The sequence below is a fragment of the Pan paniscus genome, chromosome 4 (assembly GCF_029289425.2).
Source record: "Pan paniscus chromosome 4, NHGRI_mPanPan1-v2.0_pri, whole genome shotgun sequence".
NCBI lineage: Eukaryota > Metazoa > Chordata > Mammalia > Primates > Hominidae > Pan > Pan paniscus.
This window is the reverse complement of record NC_073253.2, coordinates 154,447,213-154,472,275: the sequence shown is the minus strand read 5'-3', so window position 1 is coordinate 154,472,275 and position 25,063 is coordinate 154,447,213. Positions and strand designations below refer to the sequence as shown.

The window sequence follows — 25,063 nt, the reverse complement described above, 5'->3', positions numbered from 1 at the left end:
TTTTAAGAAAAGATATTTATTATTTACACCACTGAAATTAGTCCTGTAAGAACAATATACACCATGTTTCTTTAAAAGGATCAATTCCTTTCAAATACAAGAACTGTATAAAGCAATATTGTCAACACAAAACAGTGGTCACATTACGTATCTGCAGGCTTAAGCATTGCAAATAACATATTTTTTTAATCTTATGGCTAGATATTTTCACTGAAACAGTGTTAGCACTTAGACAAGATATAGCTGGAACAGAACAAAAACTTTTTGTTCATGCTTTTTAGGAATGAATCAGTGATATGTCCCTTTTAAAAATTTATTGCCTTTAACTGCTTTTATGACAATGGTTTTAGGAAGATTCTACTTAGCCACCAAAAAGAGACTCATTCTTGTTCCTTAGTTTTTATTCTTCAGTCTTCTGTTTCTCACACTAAGACACAGCTGTGTCAAGACTGACGTTTTCCAGCTTTACTTGGACATGTACACACATACAGGCCTAACTGAGACCGCTGAGAATTTAGAAATGTAACTAGTGGCATACAGAAGAGAAATTGTGTCTATGACAAAGAAATAAAAAATTCTTGGTAATTTTAAGCATAGCAAACTAGGTTCTTTAATTAAAAAGATTTTTTTTGTTTTTTTTTTGTTTTTAAAGGGAAAAGTACTAGTTTCAACATGGGTTTGGTTTTAGATTTAGTCAGACAATAACACAATGAGACAAAAACACAAAACATAACTTGTTTCCAAAGTCACAAAATGACATTGTTGAGTATACATTTTTCTCCACTTTGTGTGTGTGTGTGTGTGTGGTGGGAGGGTGGGGTGGTCAGTAACCAACGCTGGAGAAAATATTTTTCAAGCGTAACAGAATATTCATATAGGGGACAAGCATTTTTTAGCATATTGCTATCATCTTCAAAAAATATAAAATTAAATTTACAAAAAACTGGAAGACCAAGTATAAGCAGTATGGTATTTGCTTCAGTGTCCAGCACTATCATAATGATTTCTAGCATAAAAGCAAGAAGTTCTTGGATCTTAAGTATCTTCAATAACTGCCAGTATAACTTGTAACTACTGTCCTTGCTTCTTTGAGAGATATCTGCAAGAAATAAAATAAAGATGTCAAAGCTGTATCATGCTAAATTCATGAAGATAACCTAACTTTGCTCCCAAAGGAGTTTGTTCTAATAACAAAACATTTCAAGATGAGTACTCTTAATAGTCACTTACATCTACTGATTATGTGCACGCACAGTTCTAAGTACATGTATTAATTCATTTAGTCTTCACAACAGCTCTGAGGAGTTACTATTAGAATTATTCCTATTTTACAGGCACAAAGAGGTTAAGCAATTTGCCCAAATTCACACAGCTAGAAAGTGGAAGAGCCTAGATTCAAAACAAGGCTCCAGAGGTCATACTCATTGACTACCACTCCATACTGCCTTACTTCCAATGTGAAAGTCACTATATTAACTAGTATTGTAACTTCCAAATACAGATCAAACTCCATAAAGATCTTATTTTTGTTACATCAAGACAGTGGGCAAAAGATGCTAAAGGTCTTTGATCAAGAGTGTAAAAGATATAAGACATTAATTTACTAAGCAAACAAGTGTTTTTCATAGTTTAATAGAAATCTACCACTAAATTAAAAACTTGATCTCTATTTCTAACATTTACAAACTACTATAATTGGTGGTGTGGGGATGGGGAAAGAGTTCCTAAAATCAGCAAACTTGGACATGTTTTGCTGGTACAATTTGCTCACTTTGTGGCACTGCACTAAGTATTTACTATCTCCATGACTCAGTTACATCATTTGCAATTTAAAGATGGGGGTAAAAATGTCTGCTTTATCTTCCTATTAGGATTATAGACTCTTAGAAGACTTGTGTCAAACTGATCTGAAAAGTCAAAAGTGGAATCTGAAAAGCCAAAGTGTTATTATTACACAAATAGTTACTTTTGGTGCTGTATTACTGGAACCAGATCCTCAAAGATCTAATTCCCCCCCAAATACTGTAATACATAGTAATACCTTCCACTTCTCTGGGGACTTTTCTCTGTCTCAAAACCTTGATGTTTATAGGCAATGTCTATATAGATTTGTGCATACATTTGGGTTTAGATAAAAGACTGAAAGACTATATACCAAGATGGTAACAGTGGTTATCTTTAAAAAGGAAAATTATGAGTAATTGTTTTTTTAGTGGGATAAACTTTTCTAATTTCTCTGCTACACACAAGTTACTTGTAATTTTTAATACTATTTATGAAATTTTTACATGTGTTTTATTTTATCCTGACATTAAGTTACAGTATGAGAAGAGGGATTATATTCCATGTGATTCATAAAGGAGTAGCTTACCTAACATCACAAAATAATTTACAGGCAGCATCACCAACATATGCTAGTCTCTCAAGTTCTCTCTTCTAGAAGTATTAAAGAGTTTACAAGAGGTATGTTTATGAACAAGTTAGAGGTTAAGATGAAAGGGGAAAATACTTTTGGGGGTAGGTCACTGGATTAGAAAATGTTTTTAGAAGTCACCTATTTTAAATAAAAATTAAGACAGCTATATATATACTGTGGTCACTGATGAAAAATGATAATTTTTTCTTCATTGATGTAAAGAGAAAATAAGTAAGCAATTAAAACTTACCTTTCCCAATATTTGTGATTTAGATCCAAAAAGTCATCTAATTTTGCTATCTCCTTGAGGTACTGAGTTAATTTTAAAAGTTCTTTGTCTTTATCACGATTTAGGTGCGCTTTCATAAAAGGCCTTATCTATTAGGAAACAAACATTACTCAACACATCACAATGTGATAAGGAAAACTAACAAATCTATACTATCATTTCAATTAGAGTTAATGAGGTTAAAATATCACCAAGAACATAAATACTAAAAATTACTTTTATATTAGCCTAAACAGAAAGTCATGTATAATGTTTACAAATTACAAACTCTTCTACCTATTTTACCTAACATTATCTTTTCAATCTGAACCAACACCAGCTTTCTTATTGCACTTGAATCCATACATAGCTACTCTACTTTGCAAAACTACTTAGCCTTTCCCGCCTCCTATCATTCTAGTTGCTTCTAATTAATTTCATTCACATTATTTTATTCATAAAAATTTAACCCAAATACCAGCTTGATCTACCAGTACAGTGAGATAAATTTTAACAATGATGATTATTTTATTTTTCTATTAAATTTTTATATAGCTGAGATATTATACATTTATATAACCTGTTTCCTCCTACATTTTATCATAAGCATTTTTCTTTATCATTAAATTCTCCATTAAAATCATTTTTAATTATGCAAGAGTTTTCCATAAAAAGAACTGCCATATTTTCCAAATGTTTAAGGCTGATCTATTTTATGATGAAAAAGAGTTTAAAAAGCATTATTTCAAACCACACATGTCAGAATAATAGACCGAGGTAGGGGGCTGCAATTAGTAAGGAATACCATATCTTGACTTGAGTGGCGGTGCTATGAATGCATATGTTTATATGCAATCTTCATCTAGATTTGTGCATAAATCTATGCTTAAAAAAGACTAGAGGACTATAAATCAAGATGGTAATAGTGTTTATCTTTGGAAAGGAAAATCATAAGTAATTTTAGTGAAATAAAATTTTTTACAAGAATTATCTTTACAGTTTGTTAAACTATAAATTTATGCACTTTTCCTTATTTTATAGCTTCAATAAAGAATTCTGCTGTTTTGTAAAAGACACCTGCTCAAATATCTTTATACAACTCAAGATAGTCTTTCAATAATTTTAAATTAATTTTAGATAATATGATATGACTAAGATTTACTTCAAAATATTAAGGAGAGGGAAGTAGGGTATAGAGCAAACAATAACCATCCATGAATTAATAAGCTAATTTAAACTGAATGATATCTACATGGGGGTTTAAGCAATTTTATATAGTTCTGTTTACATTTGAATTTTTCTGTTATCGTTAAAAAAAAATCATACATATTCCTAAAGTACACATATTCCTAAAGCACACATGTAAGGACTGATTTCATCATACTTAGCAAAGTATTAGTATATTCTTTTGATTTGGAGAAAATGCAAATTGGTCATTAGTTTTTTTTTTTTTTGGTGTTAGTTACTAATTTTACACAGTTAACACTGAAAAATGAATGATATTTAATCATTGTCACTTACTGAGAAGCAAGAACAATGAGTGAGCCCAAAGGAGTCTACTACCATACTATTAAGTGTAGGTAAGGGTTTAAGTATTTTTTACATACTTTTCTTCTGTCATTGGAAAAACACCACCAGTCTGAAATGGACAGAAGAAAATTTTCCCAGGTGTTCTACTCTCATCAGAACAGCTTGGTGCCAGTGACCTCCACACTGTTAGCTGGCTCCCATACTGCTTGAAGGGCACCAGTCAGAGCTGTCAAAGGGAGTCTCCTCAGAAATCAGCATTTGTGGGAGATCCCACTTCCAAAAAGGTAGTGCAGCAGTGCTGTTTCCCAGCAGCAGTGAATGTGGGGGCTGAAGACGACGCTTTACAGGGCCTTGCTTAGGCCCTGGGGATGGGAGTAAACAGAGTCATGATATGAGGATGTAGTGAAATGAGTTTCTGCATAATCCTGGGTGATATGGTAATGTTTTAAAGTATTCCTTCATTCACTTCCTAAGGACTGAAAGGTAACAAATTAACTTTTAAGCAATTAATATATAATGTACCAAAGTGTCCAAATTTAAACAGCAGGAAATTACAGGGTTGGTGGGTAGTAAATAAGATTTTCAACCCAAGGCTCTGCTAAGTTATTTTTACTTTCCAAACATTTGCTCTTAAGCACTATTAAACAACAAAACTAAAATATTCTAATGATTCTGGTTCTAAAATTTTAAATAAACAAATTAAGGGTGAAAATCTATGCACCTAATTGACTTCACTTGCTCCAGTATAACCACTGTTTACTGTACATTTTTAAAAACTGATCTAAGTGATCACTAAAAGGACAGGAAACCATCATCTTGTCTCAGGTCAAGGAAGCATTTTTAGAAACTTAAGACTGTCTAGATTAGCTGAATTCTCCTATATCATAATTTCCTTGTACAGACAATAAAAATGGAGTTTTCAGCCGATAAGCTGCTTTATCCATGACCAAGACTCACATTCTTTTAGTGTAATTCTAAATTCATATTCACAGTACCTTCCATGTACTTCAAACCTTATGACTGACAAGCTTATGTTTAACAGAAGTTAACTATTTTAAAAATAAGCAGTCTTATTTTTAAGATCTACATGAAATCTTTGAGATTTTACCAAGTGCATTATGAAAGCATGATAACAAAACACAGCATTTGAGGATATTTCTCCATTTTAGAACTCTTTCTGGGCTGGGCGCAGTGGCTCATGCCTGTAATCCTGCACTTTGAGAGGCCGAGATAGATGGATCGCTTGAGCGCAGGACCTCAAGACCAGCCTAGGCAACGTGGCGAAACCTTGTCTCTACCAAAAATACAAAAATTAGCCAGATGTGGTAACGTGCGCCTGTAGTCCCAGTTGCTCGGGAGGCTGACATGTGAGGATCACCGGAGCAACGGAAGTCGAGGCTGCAATGAGCTCTGATCATGCCACTGCACTCCAGCCTGGGTGACAGAGCAAGACCCTGTCAGAAAACCCCACCTGTTTCTATGCCGACGTGGGCAGATCTTTAATCTTAATCTTAACCTTTAATCTTTAACCTTAAAAGAGGTTTTCATGAAGTGTTATCTTGGGTAGATTAATTTTATAAAAAAGAGGTTTTCAATAAAAGACACACAAGGACTGCCTGTGGAGTGTCTAAATCTACCTCTGGAATTAGAATTTAGGGGATGGGGACATACGTATTTTTAGGAATTCCTTCAGTGGGTCTACTGAGTACAGTCTTTTAAAACCCCTACTGTAAAGTAACATAAAGAACTAGACATTTACAATAACATCTCTCCCTGCATCAAGAGATGAATGGAGCTCAAATGTTGGTTAGGAAAACAAAGTTTCTTTTAAACAAACACGAAACTAATGATTGTATTTTTTTTTTAAAGTTAAACGTCTCCTCCAAAATTATTCCTTGACCATCATGGGATCACCTCCTTGCAAGAACAGGTAATAACCATTAGTTTCACAAACAATTAGGTTTACATCAACCACATTTCTTCTCAAGACTCAATAATACAATTTTGTACCTTATACCTGGTGCAGTACATATAAGAAAAGCACTTCTCTCCAAGCCTTAAACAGAAACCATTAAGGACAACATAACCACTTTTCTTCCAAGTCAACAGTTTTTATACTTATGGCAATTCACTACCTAGATTAGTATTCTTTCCCTAAAATATCCTCATTGTAAACAAAAAATCAAATCAACAGTCTGTAAGAAAGGTTTAAAAAATGTACTTTAAGTTTTTCTCTCTTGTCTTTTAAAACTACCAAGGACCCAGCTAGTAGAAAAGTTTAGGACTGAGAATGAAAACATCTCAGTGTCAGGACTGCCACTTCGAATGGAGACTCCATGTGCAATAGTGCCATAGTATAGAGCTATCTTTTCCATTTTCATATTGTGCCAACATGTAATCAACTATGGGTACCAGAAACTTTAAAGTTTCAAATTTCACTCTTACCAATTTTACAGTTACCAGGATGAAATGTCACATAAGACTGCATGCAATTGCATGCTAAGATTGTCACTGACCTAGGAACCAAGTCACTAGAGTCTAACCCAAATTCTGTCATTAGCCAGTTACATATACAATCTTGGGCAAGTCAGGAACTTCTTCAACCTCAGACTGTTTCCAAAGTTAAGAAGGTAGGCAAGAGATGACTGTGGTTCCTTCTAGCTCTGGCAATGTCTAATTCTAAGATCTGTACTTGCCGTCTAGGAATTTTCAAAAACGTCTTTAGTTTCAGTTTAAAAAGAAAAACAAAGTACCCTTACTGCCATTTCTCAAGCTAACCAGAATGTTTAAAATGCCAAGATTTGTATACCTAAAAAAAAACTAATGATTTCACTTTGGATGCTAAAAGTCAATGTTGGGAAGCCCATGTTGCTCCCACAGAGCTAATTAAAAATAAAACACTTGGGCCGGGCGCAGTGGCTCATGCCTGTAATCCCAGCACTTGTGGGAGGTCGAGGTGGGCAGATCACGAGGACAGGAGCCTGAGATCAGCCTGGTCAACATGGTGAAACCCTGTCTCTACTAAAAATACAAAAATTAGCTGGGTGTGGTGGTGCGTGCCTGTAACCCTAGCTACTCAGGAGGCTGAGGCAGGAGAATCACTTGAACCCAGGAGGTGGAGGTTGCAGTGAGCCGAGATCGCACCACCACACTCCAGCCTGGGCGACAGAGTGAGATCCCGTCTCAAAAATAAATAAATAAATAAACAAACAAATACTTGGATGAACTAGCTAACTATGGAGACATCAATGCAAAAAAGACAAAGTTCAATTTCTATATGAATTGTTCTTAAAACTTTTCTTGCCTATGACATAAGAATACAGTACTTCCAAAAATATATGAAATTCAACAGTGCTTACTACAAAAGTTCTACCACACAGTCCAGATTACATGAGCACATAACAAGTAAAAGTATGTCTTACCTTTAGTCCATTCTGTGGGTTCATTAGAAAATTTCTCCCTATGTCATCAAACATAATGGTGTTTTTCTTGCTGTAAAACTCGGAAAACTTTCCCCATATAACACCAAGAGGCTTTACCTTAGAATAAAAGTTTACATTTAACTCAAATTTTATCAATATTTCATCCTGTCTTAAAAGCAGGAATACTGCAAACTGCCCTGCAGAACAATGCCAAAGCGTTCCTTTCCCCCGTAAGACAGGTGTGAGCTAATCATTAAATGCAACCCACTTTAAAGCACAATGCATTTTGCAATATTGAAACTGCTGAAAGGTTTGTTCATGTCCAACTGAACTAAACCCATTATAAAACTTTCCATAATTTTAATGTGAAGATTTTGGGTAAAATAAATTAATTATTTAATTTTTAAAAAATCCAAAGTAATTGTTTAGATGTCTGCTATGCAGTCACATGACTTCCTTGGTTAACACATTCCTTCTCAGAGCTTGGGAGTCGCATGGAGTCTGCTTTCAAAACTAGAACACCCTAGTCAAAAAAAAAATGTATTTGGCTCTTTCAATTGATAATTTGAATATTTTATAGAGGAAAAACTCGTTTTGTCTTTAACTCAGTGGCACAGGTGCATAATTTCTAGGGAATTTGATTGCTTAACTTTGGAAGCACCATATTTTACAAATTCTTACTCTTATTTCTGAATTCTTAAACTGAAGCTTCAAAGAAATAATTTCTTATATAGTCTTACCTGTTGGTATTTGTGTAAAGTCTCTGTAAGACCACACAGGAAATAACACTGATTGTGGCTAGGTACCAGGTGAAAGATGACTTTTCATTATGTACTTTAGTATTTTTTTAGTCATGCAAATGTATTACACATTCAGAAAATTTTTTAAATTAATTTTTAGAAAATTACTTTTGCTGAAGACAGAAGTCTTACGATATTATGAGAACAGAATGTAATAATAAATATATGAGATTAAGTGGTAAGAAATAAATAGTGATAAAAGTTGTAACTTAAAAATTTTTTTTCCTCCTATAATTTAATTTGGAGAAAGCTTTTTCCTTCCTATTGTCCTGCCTATTACAAAAAATGTTAATGAAATATTTTAATTTACTAAAATTTTACTTTCCTGATTTTTTTTTGCTACTGATCTTGTTTACTACCGAAATAGAAACTGCCCCCTACTCCCCCCACGAAATGAAGACAAATATATAAGAATTAATACAATAAGCCATATTTTACAGATTTTTAGCTAACAAAAGCCTCAAGAAATATGACAACAGAGGTCATTTTTTATGATATCCAGAATAAAAATCCTACATCCTCTTAAAAAGTGCTGTCATTTGGTAATTAGGTCAAGCACCTATGTTCCCCAAAACACAAACTACTTTGCTCTCAATTAGAAAAGTAATATTGCTAACTACAGAAAAACATGAAAATACTGAAAAGCACAAAGGAAAATTTTAAATCATCAATAATCTAGTCAGTACCAAGGGCAACAACTCAATATTCTGCTATATTGACTCTAGGCATTTTTATAAACAAGAGCAGCCTCAGAGAGTTGACAGGTTCTTTGTTAAATTAAGGGTAATCCTGAACCAAACAAAGGTTAAGAACTATTTTCTAACGGCTTACGACAGTGTTCTCTAAAATACTTCTTTCACTTAAATGTGTCATGAAAATGTCTAAATCATTACATATCCTACTACATCAAATGACGAGCTACAGTCCCTTATATGGGTAGCAGTAATTTATATATCCAATGCCCTATTGCTGGATATTGAGGATTATTTTTATTCCTTTAATTTTTCACTGTTATAAAACATGTTTAACATTTCCCTAAGTAATTTTTAATGTTAAGATTTTGTCAATGTATTATTTTACTTTAGTATATAGTAAGTTATCTTTTTCTCGATACATGCAGTATTTCCTTTATAGAACAAGTCCCCATGCCCTTAAATCATTCTATTTATGGTTTTGATAATTTTAATACTGTCTCCCCTAAGGTTTCCTTGTATCCTAAGTTCTCCTCAATTCCTATTAGTTTGGGTGCTTTTATTTTATTTTTACTTTATTTTGTTGAGACAGAGTCTTGCTCTGTCACTCAGGCTGGAGTGCAGTGGCTCAATCTCAGCTCACTGCAACCACTGCCCCCTGGGTTTGAGCAATTCTCCTGCCTCAGCCTCCTGAGTAGCTGGGATTACAGGCATGCATTATCCAGCCCAGCTAACAGTTTGGGTGCTTTCAAATGGTATGGACTGTGTCTCACTCATCTCTTTATTCCCAACAGTGCCTATCACAGGGCCTTCCAGACAGTAGATACTTAATAGTATGAGTAGTTACTTGATGAGTAAAATAACTGGTTAGCCAAACCCTTTTCTCTGATTGTTCTTGTTGCTATTCTTCAGCATCATCCCAAAGTACATGCATCATGATGCATCTGCTTTTATTACCAGTTTCACACAGGGCAGGGTGAGTGTTTTCACTTGTTTCTAGTATCTTCTTTGATAATATTCAGTATTTTTCTCACCTACTCTGCCCAGTAACATTGTGCTGTCATCAACACAGGTCAATTACCCACAATCACAAGTTCCTTTCTTGACAGTCCTACTTCAAGATCCTTAATTTTATCATTAAAATTCAAATCTTTTAACCTTGGCTGGGCACAGTGGCTCACGCTCATAATCCCAGCACTTTGGGAGGCTGAGGCAGGTGGATCACGAGGTCAGGAGATCGAGACCATCCTGGCTAACAACAGTGAAACTCCATCTCTACTGAAAATACGAAAAAATTAGCCGGGCGTGGTGGCGGGTGCCTGTAGTCCCAGCTACTCGGGAGGCTGAGGCAGAAGAATGGCGTGAACCCGGGAGGCGGAGCTTGCGTGAGCGAGATTGCGCCACTGCACTCCAGCCTGGGCAACACAGTGAGACTCCATCTCAAAAAAAAAAAAAAAAAAAAAAAATCTTTTAACCTTAAATACATTTTCCTATGTCAAAACTCAACCACTTTATTATTCACTCAGATGAATCTCTACACTCTTTATTTACTCCATCGGTATAAACATAAAAAGTACACTGGAAAATAACCATGGTGTCATTAAATAGAAATAAAATGACTTCTTACGTCTATTAATCCTCTCCTTGGAGTATGTACTGTTATCATAGCAGCACTATCCAACATGAAAGTAATCTTATAATTTGCATTTGTGCTCACTCCCAGCTCCTATAAACACAAATATTCGTGAGGTTAAAACATAGTAATGTGGAAAATTTCAGATTTTCTGAATATTCTAGCTGCAATTTCTCATAATGCCAACTTTCTACACCACTGGCCACTACATCTTGCTAAACAACTAGGAAGTATTTTAGTTTCACTTAGCCAAGTCAATAAATGGTAAACCAAGGAAAATAGAAATAGATTACTTCCTAATTTACCATTTTAGGAGAATACTGACTCTTTAAGTATTGCGCACTAGAGCAAAAGAAGGAAAATAAAGTATTATTGTAAAATGAGGAAGAATGTGGGGGAGGGGACAAGCTTAGTTATACTTTTTCTTAAAAAAGACTTAGGGATTCAGTACAATCCACTTATTAAACACATTTTAAAAACACCTCTACTCCCAATAATGGCATTTATCTATCTACTAAGTGCCCTCCAGTAAGAATAAAATTAATTCAGTTCTAGAACTTTTAACAAGACAAATGCAGTTTGAAAATATTTTTAAATGGATTGCTTTCTAACACTTACTTTCATTTTAGCTTCAATCCACTTCATATTTGTTGCAGCTAAAACACGAGGAATGATAATACAATACATATGAAAAGCTTGAATTTCTTTAAAAAAAATCTGTATAAGTAAGTTTTCTAAGCAAAACTAAAAGTTTAAATGCATCAGAATTAACAGTCCCTAGTATACTTATGGTAATTTTCTTTTAAATATTGATAAAAGTAAACTTACTGCAGTGTGTCTTCAAGACAGAATACATTTTAAACAACTTTTATCTGTAAGATACAGGTAATCCATGCTCAAAAGAACTCTGAACCTAGGAAATTTATAAATCAAGACCTAAACTCTCTTTTTAAATCAGCCCTGACACTCTATCAATTCCAAACTTAAACTTGGGTGCCTGGATCACTTTTTTCCACGTTCCTACTTCTAGGCAATGCACAGGTATACATAGTGTCAATATAAGCATATTGTTATGTGTCAAAAGTTTATGTTGAAAACCAGCTAGTCAGGTTCAGTGAAAATCTGCATTTTGTCAGTCTCAGCAAATTAAAGCTCACTGAGTCTAGCAGCTTCTAACAAGAAATGAGACAAATTCATGAAGTATACCTGCATCATGTATCTGCTCACTGTCAGACATTAACCAACTTTGAGATCATTAATACTAAAATTAAATCCTCATCTTTATGTGCTCTCCTGGTTTACTGGACTAAACTATACAGGTATAACCAAGTAAAATGTTTAAAAAGAGAAAAAGCAATTTAATTATTTGAAGTGTGTGTGTGTGTGTGTGTGTGTGTGTGTGATTTTTAAAAGCAAAAGAGGAACCTGAGTTCTCAAAATAAAAAATCTTCAGCATGCACACATACAAAAAAACAGAAGAATCACCTTACACGTACAAAACTGGTCAGTTGAGCTAAAATTTTAAAGACTATTGTATCTCCAATGAAAATAATCATAAGATAGAAAAAAAATTTAATCCGGTACTTACTTTGTATCTGTAATTATCAGACGAAAAACAAAAAGACCCACAGCTAATAAAAAGTTTCTAATTATTAAGTAACTATATGTCAGACATAGTACTAGTTGCTATACTGATACTTCTATTCTTACAACTAACCTGTAATATGTATTTAGATATCTTCATTTCTCAAGTGAGGGAACTAAGGCTCAGAAAGATTAAGTGACCTGTCCAGTGTCACACAGTAAGAACAGAGCCAGAATTAAAATCCTAGTCTATTTAGCTCCAAAGTGAAGTACTCTTTTCAATGAACTACCACAAAATATCACAGTTTATAAAAATAATTTAAATATACTATTGTAAAAGGTTCTCAAATTTTATAAGTCTAGTTTAATAACATTTAAAGGATAAACTTTTTTCTCAAATATCATCTTAGATGTCAAAGTTGCTAAACAAACCAGCAAGCTTTCTTCACCTTATCTTACTAAACCAGAAAATTATATATTTTGACAATAATTTTAATCTTAACAGCTGTGAACTCACATGGAACTCACATATCACAAACAACGGAAGTACTCTGATTATAAGGAAAAATACAAAATGAATTTACAGACTGCAACAACTACATAATTTCTCTCAAAGACCTAGTACAATGAAATGTAGCACCTTTACTTGATGGGACTTCATTTAATTCAGTCAGGATAACTCTTCTCTGCTTATGACATTGCCAAGAGGCAACTTTAAATATTTGTGGGGAGGAGGGATGTAAATCAATGCATTGCTTCATTTTCCAAGAAAATCTTGCTACCAAAAAACGTTAATTGAACTGAATAGTGTGCTTACTATTACAGTATATTTACTTCTCGGAACAAACTCAGTATCTTATCACAGACCTGTACATTCTTGAAATGGTCCGCAGACCACAATTTCAATGTCACTGGCTTTAGTCCACACATTAATTTTTCCTTAAGTAATTCAAGCTGCCTTTATTTCCAGAGAACTATATCACTGTGATTTTGTTTTAAACACCTTTTTCCAAGTATTTTAAAACTGGAGTCAGGAAAAAAGGAGAAAACAAAAATATTCTGAAGCATCAAGAATTTCACAGCAAAGATCAGAAGGAAAGGCTGGGCACATTGGCTTATGCCTGTAATCCAGCACTTTGGGAGGCCAAGGCAGGAGGATCACTTGAGCCCAGGAGTTCAAGACCAGTCTGGGCAACACAGCGAGACCCTAAAGATATGTGCCTAGTTAAAAAAAAAAAATCAGAAGGAAAAACTTCAAATCAAGGTGGGGTCATTGGGAAAATTAGTCATTTTTATTCTTACACTATAATGTACTCATGTCCTATAGTTAAATTAACTATCTCACTGGTATTTGGCCAATATATGTTTAAGTTTATATTGTGATACATGCTTCATTTTAGAAATTTGCTAAAAAATGAAAACTATTTCATATTTAAACACAGGTCATTTTAAGTCACATTTTATACAGCACAATAATATATGGAACAACCTATTTCCATGGAAATCTAAACAAAAAAATACAGCTTACACCAAATAACAATGTCATAATCTTCATAGGCAGATGTTAGAAATTCATGAAGATATGGCCGCATTAATTCTACCCCAGTCTCTGCACAAGACCTGTGGTCTAAAAGAAAATTGATCATAAATAATTATTAGTTTACCATCATGAACAAGTACCTAATACCAATTATTATTAAATGTAATATATTACGAAATGCAAACATAAACATTTCATTGCAAACTGCTTCAGACTGAATTACGTTGGCTGACAAAAAGATGTCTTTCAAAACATACAATTTAAAATCCTTAAGATCCAATTTTAGTCGATCAATTTTGTTCAATTTGCAAAAAGCAATACTGAAAATTCAGGCTTAAGTAGTAAACTGAAAATTTTTTTCTCACCTAGTCTCTAAAGTTTAGATGTTATTTTTTAATAATGAAAAACAAACTATGTCCACTTATACTCACCTTTAGTCATCTACCTTGCAGATATAATCACATTTCATCAAAATGACAGGCCAATTAACCAATTAATTAAATTTTTTAAAACTGTACATTAACTTATGTTTTAGGTTTAGGGTTAGAAATAAATTCCAATATCAGAAGTTAACTATTTCTTGCCAACATTAGACATAAAAGGAACATCTTTCTTTTTCAATGAACACAAAACATTTTTTTCTTTCTTTTTTTTTGAGACAGGGTCTTACTCTGTCACCCAGGTTGGAGTGCAGTGGCACTCCATAGCTCACTGCAGTCTTAATCCGGGCTCAAGTGATCCTCCCACCTCAGCCTCCTAAAGTAGCTGGGACTAGGTGCATACCACCACATCCAGCGAGTATTTTTAGTTTTTATTAGAGATGAGGTCTTGCTCTGTTGCCCAGGTTGATTTCCAACTCCTGAGCTCAAGCAATCCTCCCACCTCAGCCTTCCAAAGTGCCAGGATACATATGTGAGCCACTGCACCTGGCCTACATGAGAAATTTTAAATTCAAGAATCTGCTTGAATATAACTAAACAGAAAACTAGTGATAAAATATCAAACATAATTTTTAAAATATTCCTTATAAAAAATTATTTATAATCAACAGGGAATAACATGGTTAAATGATGATGCATCCATAAACTAGAATACTTTCTGGCCAAAAAAATAAAAAAATATATATATACACACACACATATATATATATCATTCATAACAAACAATATTTTACTGAGAAGATGTTCAATGTGTTATTAAATAAAAGAATTAGAGGAGATCCATACAAACAGTCTAGAAGATATACATCAAATTACTAAGAGTGGTCATCTTTGGGTATCAGGATTACAGATGACTTTTTTTTTTTGCTTATCTGTATTTTTTACAATGAGCAATTTACTTTTGTAATAAGAAAAGTTTTCAAGTATTTCACGAGAACCATGAGTTGCTAAGAAAAAAAAACAAAGAAAAGAAAAAAAGAGTTGTTGTGGGTAACAGAAAATGAAAAGCATTCTTAACTGACTTACCAAATAATGTATAATCAACATCTAGTACCAAAAGCTTTTTCCCTTCCCTGGGAGGATTCAAAATTTCCACTTTGTACTCTTTCACTCGGCGAGAAATTTTCAGTAGGTTTTCTTCCCTAATGGAAAACATATAATTAGATAAAATATTCACTTGTTCTCACATGACAACTGATTACTTCTAAAGCGAAAAGCACTTACCTATTTTCTACTTCAACTACTTCATCTTCAATATCAAAGTCATTAACAACATCATCATTGTCAGGGGGTGGACCTAAGACATCTTCCTATTAAGATGGAAAAAGTTTTGTTCTACCATATTATCCTTAATATAACAAATACATGCATAGCATAAAAATAAAATGAGAGATACAATTTGAGTTCCAGAGTCTTTTAAGCCCATACTGGAAAATTTCCACAATTAATAATTCGTTATGTATGTTTCCTAGGCAGATTTACCATATTAAATTTGATCATTTGTGCTACTACTATACTTATACAGTTAATACCACATTCATGGTGCAGGTTTTATTTTTCATTGATTGCTAGACTGACAATTTTACCAGAATTAAAACTATAATACAACAGTGTAGTATAAATCATAATATCTTCAAATGGACAAATGGTAACAAAAAGTAAACATTTACCAAGCTCTCCTCACGAGTTCCCATCATCATGATTTTAGTATTTGGTTTCAGTTTGAGAGCTCCAAGCTTAACATCATTTTCTGCAGGTTTGCCTACAATACAAGCAAATGACTGTTTTCTCACTAAAGTTCAGGTGCTGGTTTCACTATTCCATTATATAAAACCCTAACATTAAAAGGTTTGGTACAGATGTCACAGCAATTTTTGTTGTTTTGTTTTTTCCTACATTAACAAATTGTTTCTGCTGAATTAGTCATATCTAAGACACGAAGAAGTCAAAATTAATACAAGGGTTATTTTCTCCCCAATTCTATGTTAGATGAACACCTTTATTCAACTACCTAAACAAAATTAATTCATGTTTTATTCTGTTGTTCAAGATGAATATTACTGTTTTCCAAGAAGCCTTAAAAATTGAGTGCCTAAGAAAACTGCAGATTTACTGTTACTCAAAACTCACTCTTCAATATGATAATCACAAAACACCATAAAAAAATCCCTTCTAAACTGGATATGAATGCTACCTGTAATTTTTAAATGTTGTCTTTACTTTTGAAACAGAAAAGATAATTTGGGAAGAGTACAAGGCCCTCGTTACAACAAAACACTGTGCTAAAAGGTAGATGTCAGAAAATAAATGAGTTTCATCCGGGACTTCTGTGCCAAAGGTTTAACAAGCAAATACTGACTGTCTAAAACATCAAAAGTAATCTTAATAATCATGGTATTTTCGAGGACACTTTAATATTCTTACTTTTACCACTAAAACAATTTTAAGAATATTTCTACCAGAGAAATCTCAAAAGGGAAAGACTTACTAAACTACAAATAGCAAGTATAAATTATTAAACAATTATATTCAAAATAATTATTAAAATTCATAATACTAAAAATTCAATGCAAAAAATCTGAAGAGGGGAGAGAATTACCTTTAACTTTGAGTCCAAGTAACTTTTGGCGTTCTGGAAGAACTCCTGTAAGGGTCTTGAGAAACTGTTTGAGATCGAGCACAGTATCATCTTCTGAAAGTGTGGTCACTGAATACTCCTGTCCACCCCATTTTACAATGATAGGGAGAGCCATTCTTGAAACATATGAGGAAGCAGCTTTCCTTCAGAAAAAAAAATACCTGGAAAGGAAGACAAAAAGTGAACAAGTTAAAATAGATACTGTTTATTGAAGCCAAACTTTTAAGTTTTATGTGTACAGTTTAAGCCCTATTTTACAACTTATGATAGAGAGGATTTTTGTCCATACAGGAGTGCTACCAGAACACCAAAAGATACTAGGACTCAAAGTTAAATTCCCCCACACTCCTAATTTTTGGCTTAGAGTTACTACTTTCTAATACTCTGAGTCTCACTGTTCAACTGGAAATGTGCAATTATGAGCTACCATTCCTCCTGCTCTATTTGGTCAGGTTGATGCTACAAGCAAGTCCTTCCCTGACAGACCATCCATGTTCATTTAACATTTGAAAGGTAGTGTGGTGTAGTTAAGAACACAGATTCTAGAGCCAGATGACCTGGGTTCAGATCCCAGATCTCTCCCACTTAGCTATCTGACTCTGAGAAGTTACTTGACTCTCAGTGTCTAGGTTTCCTCATCTGTAAAATAGGGATGATGATACTACCTACTTCTTAGGGCTTTTATGAGGATTAACTTAATTAACATTTACAAGGTACATAGTGCCTGGCACCTAGTAAACACTACATAAATTAAGTATTGGTTAAACAAAAATCTTTTTAAACTAAAAGCTTACTATGTTCCAGGCAGGCACTGTGCTAAATAAATAGTAAATAGCCATTCTTTGTTTCATATTTTATGAATTGAAGTTTTTACACAATCTCATTAGAGAAAGTAATTTGGTAAGTTTTCCCTCTTTTACAATTAAGGAAACAGGAGTTTTGAGAGGCTATACAATCTGTACATAGACACATAGCTAGTTACAGAACAGGTCTTCTGACTAAATCTTATGTTTCTTCTCCTCCACAATTGTATCTCTTCAGTTGAACATACAAGAGTTAAGGCATCAAAGATCAGTGTATTAGTCTGTTTTCACACTGCCAATAAAGACATACCCAAGACTGGGAAGAGAAAGAGGTTTAATTGGACTTTACAGTTGCAGAATGGCTGGGGAGGCCTCAGAATCATGGTGGAAGGCAAAAAGCACTTCTTACATGGCAGTGGCAAGACAGAATGAGGAAGAAGCAAAAGCGGAAACCCCTGATAAACCCATCAGATCTCATGAGACTTATTCACTGTCATGAGAATAGCATGGGAAAGACCACCCCCCCAAGATTCAATTACCTTCCCCTGGGTCCCTCTCATAACACATAGGAATTATGGGAGATACAATTCAAGTTGAGATTTTGGTGGGCACACAGTCAAACTGTACCATTCTGCCCCTGGCCCCTCCAAATCTCATGTCCTCACATTTCAAAACCAATCATGCCTTCCCAACAGTCCCCCAAAGTCTTAATTCATTTCAGCATTAACTCAAAAGTCCACAGTCCAAAGTCTCATCTAAGACAGGTTAAGTCCTTTCTGCCTATGAGCCTGTAAAATCAAAAGAAAGCTATTTACTTCCTAGGTATAATGGGGGTACAGGTATTGAGTAAATATAGCCATTCCAAATGGGAGAAATTGGCCAAAACAAAGGGGTTACAGGGCCCATGCAAGTCCAAAATCCAGCGGGGCAGTCAAATGTTAAAGCTCTGAAATGATCTCCTTTGACTCCAGATCTCACATCCAGGTCACACTGATGCAAGAGGTGGGTTCCTATGGTCTTGGATAGCTCCACCCCTGTGGCTTTGCAAGGTAAACCCTCCCTCCCAGCTGCTTTCACGGGCTGGCATTGAGTGTCTGTGGATTTTCCAGGCACGCAGTACAAGCTGTCGTCAGATCTGCCATTCTGGGGCCTGGAGGGTGGTGGCCCTCTTCTCTCAGCTCCACTAGGCAGTGCCCCAGTAGGGACTCTGTATGGGGGCTCTGACCCCACAATTCCCTTCCACACTGTCCTAGCAGAAGTTCCCCATGAGGGCCCCACCCCTGCAGCAAACTTTTGCCAGGGCGTCCAAGAGTTTCCATATATCTTCTGAAATCTAGGCACAGGTTCCCAAACCTCAATTCTTGACTTCTGTGTACCCACAGGCTCAACATCATATGGAAGCTACCAAGGCTTGAGGCTTCCACCCTCTGAAGCCACAGCCCAAGCTGTACGTTGGCCCCTTTTAGCCATGGCTGGAGTGGCTGGGATACAGGGCACCAAGTCCCTAGGCTGCACACAGCACGGGGACCCTGGGCCAGGCCCATGAAACCTTTTTTCCTTCCTGGGCCTCCAGGCCTGTGCTGGGAGGGGCTGCCATGAAGGTCTTTGACATAGCCTGGAGACATTTTCCCCACGGTCTAGGGGATTAACATTAGGCTCCTTGATACTTACGCAGATTTCTGCAGCCAGCTTGAATTTCTCCACAGAAAATGGGTTTTTCTTTTCTACTGCATAGTCAGGCTGCTAATTTTCCAAACTTCTATGCTCTGCTTCCCTTATAAAACTGAGTGCCTTTAACAGTACCCAAATCACCTCTTGAGTGCTTTGCTGCTTAGAAATTTCTTCTGCCAGATACCCTAAATCATCTTTCTGAAGTTCAAAGTTCCACAAATCTCTAGGGCAGGGGCAAAATGTCGCCAGTACCTTTGCTAATACATAACAAGAGTCACTTTTACTCCAGTTCCCAACAAGTTCCTCATTTCCATCTGAGACCACCTCGGCCTGGACCTTATGGTTCATATAGCTATCAGAATTTTGGGCAAAGCCATTCAACAAGTCTCTAGGAAGTTCCAAACTTTCCCACATTTTCCTGTCTTCTTCTGAGCCCTCCAAACTGTTCCAACCTCTGCCTGTTACCCAGTTCCAAAGTTGCTTCCACGTTTTCAGGTATCTTTTCAGCAATGCCCCACTCTACTAGTACCAATTTACCATATTAGTCTGTTTTCATGCTGCTAAGACATACCCAAGGCTGGCCACAGTGGCTCATGCCTGTAATCCCAGAACTTTGGGAGGCTGAGGCAGGTGGATCACCTTAGGTCAGGAGTTCAAGACCAGCCTGGCCAATGTGGTGAAACCCCATCTCTACTAAAAATACAAAAAAAAATTAGCCAGGCGTGGTGGTGGGCGCCTGTAATCCCAGCTACTTACAGTTCCACAATGGCTAGGGAGGCCTCAGAATCATGGCAGAAGGTAAAAAGCACTTCTTACATGGCAGTGGCAAGAGAGAATGAGGAAGACAGAAAAGCGGAAACCCCTGATAAATCCATCAGATCTCATGAGACTTATTCACTTATTCACAAGAATACCACGGGAAAAATCGGCCCCCATGATTCAATTACCTCCCACTGGGTCCCTCCCACAATAAGTGGGAATTCTGGGAAATACAATTCAAGTTGAGATTTTGGTAGGGACACAGCCAAACCATATCAATCAGAAAATACAAAACCCATGGGTACAGATCTAAGCACACAAAGATTATATAGTGGCTGCCACTCATGTAAATAACCAAACATATGTCTCTTCCTGCATAAAGCTTTCTCCTTTTCATTAAACTCATTCCTCCCACAGTCCAGAGAACTGGATTTTCTAATCTCAAGGTATTGGTATTTCCAATGCTTTCACTTATTTGATGAAACATTTGATGGCACTCTTCATGCAACTATTAGGACCAACTGCAAGAAAGAGGGTAAATTTTTAATCTCCACTTCCAAAAATAATTTAAAAACAGTGTCTCCTACTAAAAGGCCAATTAGAAGAGAGAGCCATAAATTCATATTTATATTTACTCATATATGAATACAAATATGAACTATAAATGTATATTTACTCCTATGTTTACAATGTGTTCTACTGAAAATGTAAAGCAAGTGTCTTAATTTAGGGTAACGTATTCCATTTTAGACAGAACTATAACAAATGTTATATTCTTCAATTAAAAGTGGACCTTTTGAGTTAAACTGAAATACAGTTTAAATATTTTCTGTAAGACATAAGAATAAAAGGGAATCCTACGAGAGCTAGAAAGGCAACCAGCACTAATATCGCATATATTGTGATGAGTAGTAGTGCAGAGTTTGGAGTGAAATCATCTGAGTTCCAGGTGACCCTGGACAAGTGATTGCTCTTCTAGACTAGTGGTTTTCAAAGCGTGGTCCCTGGGCTAACCAACAGCATTGACCTCACTTGGTAATTTGGTAGAAATGTAATTGGGGTGGAGAGAAGGGACCTAGGAATCTGTATTTTAACAAGGTCAGTCCTCCTCACCTCTGATGAATGCTCAAATTTGAGAGTCAGTACTACAGGCTCTTCAATGTTTTCAGCCTTAAAAAAAATGTGCCAGAGGGCATGGGCTCTATATGGTTAATAAAGCAGCATAAAAACGTTACAAAGCACCTATCCCACAAGTGGAAATTCCAAGTTGGCAAATGCCTTAAAGGGCCAAGCAAAACAAACACCATAAAAATTGTAAATGCATATGTCTTTAAGATTTGTTTAAAAGTTACTGAACCTTATTTCATCATTAAGACCATTCACACCAATGAAGCAGTGTGATATAAATGCATGAGCTATTTTGCTTTCACATTTAACCTTCTTTCTTAGTATTTTGTATCATTTCAGATCCCATCAGATTTATAAGCTGAAAAATGATTTGGGGTGTGGGGAGGAGTGAAGTTGGCAAACCCAAACAAGCAAGCAAAGAATACACTTCCATACGGTCAACCTAGGGTCAAGAATAGCTGTTTAGGTTGGAGTTCTACCTAACATACTGTGTTGACTTTGCCTAGTCAATCTACTTCTTGGCCTCAGTCTTCTCAACAAGATGAGGCTACTAATATGCACTGGACAGGAGTAGTGTTAAGGTATGAAGTAACATCTGTGACAGCACTTTGTAAACTGTAAAACACAATACAAATGGTGTTCATGATGGAATAAAAACATGCTAAACAATTATCTCATTGAATCTTCACAATCCTGAACCAACAGCTGTTGTCCTCATTATACAAATGAGAATCCTGAAAAGAAATTAAACTTGCCCGGGACCACAAACCTAAAAAGTGGCAAATGAAGAAATTTTAAAGTATAGCAGTAAAAGTAACACTTTGGGAATTAACGGGAGGTTAACTTTCAACAATCCCAGCAAAAGATAACCGTGAAGCACTAAGAACTCCCGGCGAGAACCGCACACCAGCAACAACTGCGAGGTGGTGCAGGGTCGGGGGCTGCGCTAACTGACTTAGGGTAGCATCAGGAGGCAGGTGGAGGCTCCAGAACCAAAAAGGCCGGGATGCCTTCAACAAGGAGGGTGAGGGGAGGGATGGACAAGCCTGAGAAGACGGAGGAATGAAGTTTGGGGACGCAAAACCCACTGGGAAACAGAAAGCCCTCCAAATAGGCTAGACTGCTGGATGGGAGGACAGCGGCCCCCGAGACTAAGCGGGCCGGGGCTAGGGGCCTGGGCGTCAGACTAGGACAGACACTATCCCCAGCCCGCCGCAGTGCAAGCCACGCCGCGCGGGCGGCAAAGCCACTGTCCCCGAGCCCCAACAGCGTCTCCAAGGGCAGCGCGCCAGGGTGCCCCGCAACCCCTCACCTGGAGCGCGGTGGAACCTGCGGCAGCGGACGCAGAAACCGGCCGCTGAGAGACCGAAAGCGACCGGAAGTGAAGGGCGGGACCGGAACCGGCTGAAAAACCGGAAGTGGGTGGTTTGAAACGGAAATATGTTGGGGACGGAACAGCTGCTTCCTTTGAATCTCTTCGGGTGCTAATCAAATGGCCGCTGTAAGGGATCTCCACAAAGCCACGAAGAAGCCAGGCCTTTCCGAGACTGTAACCGCTGTGCAGATAGCCCCGATCCCTGGGTGGCCGCTCTCTCGTTCTGCGCGTGCGCTCGTTCTGGGCTGGGAGCGGATGGGTGCTGAGGCGTGTGACGTCTCTAGTAGTGTCGTAACTGGGTGTGCTGCCTTTTCCAGGTGTACTGAGGTCTTCGTGAGATTCAGGGCTAGGACTCATGTGGCTGTATCATGTTCCGAATGAAGCTTAAAAGGTGATCTTTGAGAACTGAAGACTTGAGACCCCTCCATGGGCCCAGGGGCTGCCAACACTAATAATTTCAGAGACTTAGAATCTGAGGAGAATCTCCAATCTAAGGGGAAACGGAAGAGGGTCAGGAAAGAGAAGGGGCAAGCTTAAGTGACTCAGAATCCAGGAAGCAAGTCTCATAGGAGAGCTGCGATCGAGGTTACCATACAGTATCCAATCGTCTCAACCTTCCCATCCATACTTCCATGCTGTCTTTCCTCTGAATGCAAGGAAAGCTGGTTACACAAACGCTGACAAAAGAATGTCAGACTTGAATGGAAATTCGGAGCAGTACCCATCTGGTCCATACAGCGAACTCCCAGTGAGCACGACGGCAATGTAACTAATTCATGTTTCCCTCTTGGCAGTGCGGGAAAGGCAGCAAACAGCCAAGTTTTGTATCTTAACAGTTCTTTAGTTAAGAGGCACACGCTATTTTGCATTCTTCCCTACTTTTGATAATTTTTGGCTGCACTAGTAATGCATGAGTATCTGCTCATTTAAAAAACTCAAACTTTTTCAGTGAAAAGTATGCCCTTTTCTTCATAAAGTCTTAATTAAAAAAAAAAAATCATTGCCCAGACCAACATTTTCAAGCATTTTCTCAAATCGTTTTCTTGGAATAGCTGCATAGTTTGGGGTCTTACATTGAAGTTTGGTGCTCATATGTGGGAGCTAAAAAAAGTTGACTCCATGGAGATAGAGAGTAAAATTGTGGTTACCAGAGGCTGGGAAGGATAAGGAGGGAGAAGGAGATGAAGAGAAGTTAAAAGGAGCGAAAATAATGGTTAGACAGAAGGAATAAGTTGTAGCGTTCCACAGCACAGTAGGGTGACTATAGTAATCAATAATTTATTTTGTATTTCAAAATAGAGGAGAAAGGTTGGGATAGTCTCAACACAAATGATAAATGTTGGCCGGGCACAGTGTGGCTCACGCATGTAATCCCAGCACTTTGGGAGGCCGAGACAGGCAGATGACTAGAGGTCAGGAGTTCAAGACCAGCCTGGCCAACATGGTGAAACCCAGTCTTTACTAAAAATAAAAAAAATTAGCTAGGTGTGGTGGCATGTGCCTGTAACCCTAGCTACTCGGGAGGCTGAGGCATGAGAATCACTTGAGCCTGGGAGGTGGAGGTTGCAGTGAGCCAAGATCATGCCACTGCACTCCATCCTGGGTGATAGAGCAAGACTATCTCAAAAAAAAAAAAAAAAAAAGAAAGAAAGAAAGAAAAGAAAAAAGAAAAAAAAAAGAAAAGAAGAAGAACTTTTGCCTCCTGTTGCTCCCTGGAGCCTCTCTTCTAATGTGTGGAGGATAATATATTTGTCCTTCATTCATGCATCTCTGTAGCAGCTAAAGATGCCTGGGAATTCCTCCATAGATTGTCAGGTCTGAGAGTCTAAATAATATATGGAAACAATTTCACAACATCAGATGACAAACTGTTAATATTACTGTGACCACATTTACTTTGGAAGATAAAAGGACATTCCTGCACCTAGGCCAGAAATCCCCCACTACTCTGCTTTTATCTCCATCTCCCCCAGATTTTTTCTCCCCTTTTCTCTCTCTGGCCATTTTCTTTCTCTAGCAAGTGTGTTCTCTTGCCCAGCTCAGATCTACTCCCCTCAAAAAGCTTTCCCTCTCTTCCCAGTTGGAAGACAATCCTCTTCAAAAATTGAGTTCCCTCTAGAAGTTTGTCTCTCTCTTCTAATACCTACTCCTTTGCCTTTATCTTGCCTGCAGTAAGAGAGCTGAAAATATTTAGAATCTTCCCCACATGACAGAATACAGGTTCTTAATGAAAGCATGCCCAGTTACTGCCCTTCTCTATTCAGCATGCTTTCCCCCAAACTACTACTTAAAAACTCCATTCTCTTCAAACCTCAGAACTTCCAATATACTCCTTTGCTCTAGGCAGATGACATTGTCCCATAT

General features: G+C 36.7%; 1 protein-coding gene across 1 annotated transcript; it reads right to left on the bottom strand.

Moving 5' to 3' along the window:
• UBLCP1 (ubiquitin like domain containing CTD phosphatase 1) lies at positions 1-23,078 on the bottom strand. Its single transcript, XM_003819000.5, has 11 exons — positions 22,637-23,078; positions 16,925-17,124; positions 15,996-16,087; positions 15,550-15,635; positions 15,352-15,467; positions 13,874-13,972; positions 11,380-11,417; positions 10,756-10,854; positions 7,637-7,753; positions 2,667-2,794; positions 1-1,099 (listed from the first exon to the last, which is right to left on the bottom strand). Exons 2-11 carry the CDS (start codon positions 17,076-17,078, stop codon positions 1,072-1,074), a joined length of 957 nt encoding a protein of 318 aa, XP_003819048.1. The 5' UTR covers positions 17,079-17,124; positions 22,637-23,078; the 3' UTR covers positions 1-1,071.
• Between the last annotated feature and the right edge of the window lie 1,985 nt (positions 23,079-25,063).